Source organism: Miscanthus floridulus, chromosome 8 (assembly GCF_019320115.1).
Source record: "Miscanthus floridulus cultivar M001 chromosome 8, ASM1932011v1, whole genome shotgun sequence".
Classification (NCBI taxonomy): domain Eukaryota; kingdom Viridiplantae; phylum Streptophyta; class Magnoliopsida; order Poales; family Poaceae; genus Miscanthus; species Miscanthus floridulus.
Window position 1 is genome coordinate 64,608,323 of NC_089587.1, and position 6,602 is coordinate 64,614,924.

The 6,602-nt window shown below is 44.5% G+C and overlaps 1 protein-coding gene across 1 annotated transcript; it reads right to left on the minus strand.

Annotated features, from left to right (window-relative positions):
• Nucleotides 1-2,361: 2,361 nt before the first annotated feature.
• On the minus strand, nucleotides 2,362-6,373 carry LOC136472345 (lysine-specific histone demethylase 1 homolog 2-like). Its single transcript, XM_066470059.1, has 2 exons — nucleotides 4,769-6,373; nucleotides 2,362-3,398 (listed from the first exon to the last, which is right to left on the minus strand). The coding sequence occupies exons 1-2, from the start codon at nucleotides 6,306-6,308 to the stop codon at nucleotides 2,689-2,691; spliced, it is 2,250 nt and encodes a 749-aa protein (XP_066326156.1). The 5' UTR covers nucleotides 6,309-6,373; the 3' UTR covers nucleotides 2,362-2,688.
• Nucleotides 6,374-6,602: the final 229 nt, after the last annotated feature.

Genomic DNA, 6,602 nt, shown 5'->3' on the forward strand with positions numbered 1-6,602 from the left:
AAGCAATGCAGGACTGGTGAATTATTAAAACATGAGAAAAAGAATGGAATGAGAAGGATTGGAATATGGGAAATGTATATTTAGTTTGAGATAATGAACTAAAAGGACATAGGGGTAAAACTTGAAAATAGGATGAAGAATCATAAGCTTTTGGCAAAGAACTTTTGAATCTTGCTACATCCTTACCTTGTCCCAACACCTGCATATTTAAGTCTTTCACCCCCTGTTACGTCGGGTTAGTCTTGTTGAGTACTTTTGTACTCAGGGTTTGTTAACCCTTGTTGCAGGTGAGTCGCATGCGCAGGCTTGTTTTGGTCCCTGCTGCATGTCTGTGTTTGAAGTCAATGACGATGAGGAGTGATGAATGGCCTTTGGACAATGCACTAGTTTGTATGATAAATAAAGTTAATATAATATTATCCCGCTACTATGGTTGTATGACACTTATGGTATTGTAAGTTTGAAAACAACTGGTTTATAAACTATGTTATCTTAAGACTTCTGCTACCTTTTACTCTGATGTATATATTTGAATAAATTGTTGTAATCTGCAATGTCTATGATTGGGATCCTGTTTGAAAAGAGAATCGTGTATGATTCGGGTTTCCCGAGGACACCCGACAGACCTGTTGAGTTGTTGGGAACTCGTGTACGCTATCCAAGGTCTGTTAAGACAACGATAGGTGCACGTGGGCCCGATTTCTTAGGAGGTTCTGCCACATGTTCTGCATTTGGGAATTAAAATAATTTGTTGCTACTCTTAAGCTAAAATTGTGACAACTAAAAGCTGAATGTTGTTAAACCTGTGTCAAGCCTTTTGAGCCTCATGAACCCCATGTTACACTTGTTGAGTACAACATATGCTTACGCTTGTTTATTTTTATTATTTGGATAAAAATCCCGAATGGGTAACAGATGGCTATGGGTATGATGATTTTCCTGAGGACTTCTAGACTTGTGGTCAACCAGTCGACGTCCCTGTGAAATGGAGCTTCCGCGAGAGATCTTTTCTTACATCCACTACATTTATGTGATAACTCTGTCTTATTATTCGTGATGTAATAAACACTTGTGATGATACTATTGATAATTTGTCGGCTTATGTGTGTGGCTGATCACTGGACGCACATAAGATTATGCATCTCATTTTATCCTTAAAATCGGGTGTGACATTGGTTGTGCATACATGTCGGTGCATTTGATTTATAGCTTGAGTGGTTTGAATCAAGATTCAAAATGGTTTAAATTGCTTTTGAAAATGAGTTTGAAAATGACTTTGAAATAAAAGAAAAGAAATTTTGAATATAAAAGAATTTAAAAAAGTTGTAAAATTTATTTTTGAAAAACTTACCAAAATTGCTCATTTTTTATTTGAATTGAAAAGTGTATTTTAAACCATATTCGAACTCGATTTAGTTCATATTTGAAATTGGTTTTTGAAATAAGAAGAGGAAAACTCTCCCTCTCCCTCTCTTGCCTACGGCCCATCTCTCCCTTTCTCCACTACGCCAGCCCGCTCAGCTCCGTAAGGCCCAAAGGTCGCAGCCCAGCAGAGCCAAAGCCACAGCCGATGGCAGCGCCCTCTCCCCTTTCCTCCCTCTCTCTCTGACTGCTAGCCCCACCTTCTCTCTCCCTGACACATGGGTCCCTGTCTGTCAGGCGTCGTCTCCTAGCTCGGGACGACTCCTCCCTCCCCTTTCCTTTCTTCCGCCGCCGAGAGTCCGTCTCCACCCCGTTCACGCGTCGTAGCGTGCGCCCCACGGTCGCTAGCCTCTTAAATACCGAGCCGGCACTGCTCCGCTCCCACCTAATGGTCACGAGTGGCCTTGTAACCCTTACGGAATAGATGATCATTAATGGTAATGATGATGAACACTAATGATACTGATGATGAAGATGCTCACTAATAATTACTGTAAATACTATTCGTTATTCATATTTACCTGATCATGTGTTTATATGGGCTTGTGGATAAACTTGTTGCCACCCAATTGCTAAAATTGTGACTCATTAAAAGTTAATCGCAGTTAAACCAGTGTCAGCCTTTTGGGCCTTATGAACCCCATGATATATTTGTTGAGTACGACATGTACTTACGCTTGCTTTTTTTCAATTATTTGGATAAAAATCCCGGATGGGTACCAGATTGCTAAAGTTTGAAGAAATTAAGCTTGTGATCAACCATGTGGAATTGAAGTCTTCACCCGAAGATCGAAGTTATTTTTCCGTTGTTTGTTGTCTAAGGTTATATCCTTTATACTAAGTATGTTATATATTGAGCACTGTATTTCGATATTACCCTTATTTGTAACTATATGTGATATTTGACTTCATGTGCTCACATATGATGTGTATCTGATTTTGTTCTTAAAACCAAATGCTACAGGCCTATTCGGATCCACTTGTGCTAACAGTTAGTAGCTAAAATTAGTTCTAGTGAATCCAAACAAAACTACTAATAGACTAACTATCATAGACCAAATCCCTCTTTTGGCCGGTTGATGTGCACAGAATCTTACAAATTCCTCTTGCCCCTGGGAGAGAGGATCTAGTGTGGCCTGGCATCATAACTGTAATGAGCTCTTCTCGGTCAGGTCAGCCTACCATCAGCAGTGGTTGCACAAATTCGGGGGAAATATCATTGTTGATCAAGCCAGCGGTGTGGGGGATAAAGAAGTATGGTCACGATTATTGGGCTGCTGCAGCAGTTTCCTGGCTTTCCGTGCACTCAGGATGCTCGAAATCATAGCATGTACTATCATAACCCATTAGCTTTACACCAAGATCCTTGCACAACACTCCTAGCCTAGTCTTATCATCTTCGCTTGACTTCTGTAGCCGATCTGCCTGCTCTCGAGAGACAGTGGCATACAAATGGAAGGCCCCGGATGCAGAGCTGTAGTCCTTTCGATCCCCATTTAACTCCGGATTATTGGGCTGCAGAGGCAAATGCTTGTCAAGTGAAAACCGAAGGAACCCTGGAGCCTCTGGATCATCAGGTGTCAGTGAGGAGAACACGAAAGAGAATCTCCCGAATGCTAGGTCTGGCTCCAAGAACAGATCTAAAAGGGCACCATTGGGTGGTTTGGGGCTTTTAGGCAATGAATTCTTCTTCTGGTCAGAATTCACTAAGTTCTCTGAGGCACGACGAATTTTGGAAGCTTCTCTTAACCCGCTCAATAAGGCCCCATGCATGGTTGCAGGGTATGCGCGATTCCTAGCTTCTCCAGCGAAGAAGAGTCGGTCATTCACACTCTCAGCAAGAATGTCGTAGTCAGCACCAGAAGACCCAACTCTGATGTGTGAGTATGAACCTGAGCAAAAAGGATCACTACCCCATCTCGTGCAAACTGATTGAACAGGATCAGGAACAGTAACACCTTTTGGGCCATAAATACCTAAATATAACAAGAGTAATATGTTAGTCAGTTGTTTATCATAATGGTTAATGAAAGAAAATATCATAAATAATACATATGTGCTTATTCTTGAACTTTATGTCCTTGGACTTACAGACGAGATGTACAATGCAATCATCTTGTTGATACATTCCTTTTGTGATCTTTATAATCAAATCATCCATCGAACATTATTCAAGGTAATATACAATAATGCTATCTTCCTTATGTTTTCACATATTTCTCTGCTCAAAGTTTATACTCACACTCCAAAAGAATTATCTATGTTCGACCTCCCCATGTGTCTCATCTATAAAGGTAGCTACTGCAATTAATTCCTGAACGACACTTTAGTATAATTTATCTCCGTTTTTCTCTCTAGCATTTTATCAAAGCAGCCATTTGTAATACACATTTTATATTATACAAGTACATAACTAAAAGGGTAAATAACAATTCATATGCATAACAAGGATCTTAATACTAGTGGTGTTTCACAAGTTTGTTAAGGGAGGCATGTAGATTAATTTGTAGATTACAAGTTAGAGTACAGACCCACTAAAACTTTCAGCTAGTCTTGTTGCACCAAAAAAATAAAGTTTGTTAAGGGAGGCAATCATAAAGAGTGGTTGACCCAAAAAAATATATGCACATGCTTAGAAGATCATTGATGACTTTGCTCTGCCAATCCCATAGTCAAAACTCAAAACTCCGCTGAGCCTATTTTTCTTTGTACTAATAGCTCCGTTGTATATGCATAATCATAAGCAGAAAAGTTTACAGCGTAATGCAAATGCATCAAATGCTAGTTCATTCATCTAAACTGGCATTATGATAATTATCCATTAGGGCCTGTTTAGGAAATGTTAAAATATGCCAAAATTAATATGGATAAATGGTTCAGTAAACACAAAAACTAATTCATTCATAAGGAATCTCAACTTAAATCAGCTGAAGTGCCACAATAATAACTATGGAGTGTGGACTGTATAGTTTATGGTGTGAACAATTCAGTAATTCTAACCATAAATCATAAACCAGTAAATGGTGCTTCAATTAAATATGGAGTGAGAGACAAGTATACTCTGTTCAGCCATCCAGTGAGCATATGACATTATAAGATACATTGTTTAGTCACTTCCACTTATTATTAATCATTAAGTTATCCACACTAATGCAAAGTATGCACTCATCTTATAAATCCCAATGCACTTTTACTTGTAATGCACCAAGCAAAGCAGGCAGATGGCATTTAGTTAATGTATTGGAAACAATTTGTTTCCATTTTTGTAATTCTTGGAGTCCCTATTAAATTTTAAAATGTGATTAAACTGACCAAAATACACAGGACTGTTTGTTCTAGATTTTACTTTTTAGAATGCCAAGTACTCGATGAAGTGAAACAACAGGATCAACCTTTTCAAATTCCAAAGCAGCCTCTCCTGCCACAAGTGCGATCAGAACAGCTCCACCAGAGACAGTGTGGTAGCTGTAGAAGAGAAAGAACTCCCCACGCTTGCTGCTCTCCTTATTCAAACACCCAAATGTGTCAATATCCTCATCCCAAAACACATGGGGAAACACCATGGCTACCTTGTTCAACAACCCAAATCCCAACCTCTGTATTGCCCCAAGCTTCTCCTCAGGCAACTCTGGGTCAAATATGATGCTCCCACTCTTGAGCACCCCAAGGGGCACGGTGCAGAGCACCATGTCAGCCTGGAAAATCTGCCCTTCTTCAACTGTGACACTAACCCCATCCACTCCATGCTCTATCCGCGACACCTTCTTCTCATAGAGTACCGGTACCCCATCACACAATGCATGTATGAGCCGGAAATTGCCTCCGGCTAAGAAACAATGGTCTCCCCCCATCTCATAAGGATCATCCTGATCCCAGTACGCGAGTGAAAGCTCCGATAGGCAACCAGCATTTGAGAACTCCAGATTTGCAAAATGCCAATCCAAAACCATCCGCTCATCATCTGTCCTGGCCACGTGGTAGAGCCTCCTGAGCTTCTCTATAGCTTCCCCCAGCGAGATCCTCTCCGCAGCCTCATTGAGAGACTCCCGGAGCCTGGTAGCATGGTCGAGAAGCGTGTTGAACACCAGATCGATGCTCCTATCCAGACGTGTCTCCACTGTCCGGCCGTCGGGATAGTAGAGTGGGCAGCGGTCCCTCACCTTGTGCAGCGGAAGACCAAGCTGCCGCGCGAGCACGCCGAGCGGGTTGGCGTGGATACCGGTGATAACGCTGCCGCCGAGCTCGACGGCGGCCTTGTCCTCACCTAGCCGGGCCGTGTAGACGCGGCCGCCGGGGCGCGCGCGGCCCTCGAGGACGAGCACCCGGAGACCGAAGCGGAGGAGCTGGCGCGCGGCGGCGAGACCCGCGAGCCCCGCGCCGACGACGAGGACGGCAGCGGCGCCCTGGGTGGCGGCGTCCGGGGGCGGCGCGGCGGGGAAGGCGGCGGAGACGCCTAAGTTGATGTGGCCCTCGCGGGCGAGGTACCCGTGAGCCGTGGCGACGAGGCGGTCGTAGGAGGCGGCGACGGTCTCGAGGACGCGCGCGAGCGGCAGCGGCGCGCCCGGGTCGGCGCGCCAGGACGCGAGGATGTGGTTGCGGACGACGATGTAGTCGTTGGGCGCGTCGGCGATGTGGGCCGGGAGGAGGGGCCGCTCCTCCGGGAGCAGCTCGTCGATGGGGAAACCCAGGGAGAGCGCGATGAGCGCCTCCGTCTCCGTCTCCCGCTGCCGCTCCTCCGCGGACAGCCGGCGCAGCCGCCGCACGCGGCGCGACGCGGCGTCGCCGAGTAAGGCCTGCAGCTCCGCGTCGTGGAGGGACTCGTCGTAACACGCCGGGCGCGTCGACGCCGCGCGGCGCTGCGGCCGGCGTGGCGGCGACGGCGACATCGCCGGCGGAACCGGAGCGGCCGACGGCGAGGGGTTTAGGTGTTTGTGGATGCTGCGCTCTGCAGCCTCGGGTTTGGTTCCCTGTTTAGATTGCAAATTTTTGCAATCTGAACATTGTAGCATGTTTTGTTTGTATTTGATAAATTTTATTTGATCATGGACTAATTAGGCTTAAAAGATTCGTCTCGTGATTTACAACCAAACTGTGCAATTAGTTATTTTTTTACCTATATTTAATGCTTCATATATGCGTTCAAAAATTGATGTGACGAAAAAAAAATAAAAAAACTTAGA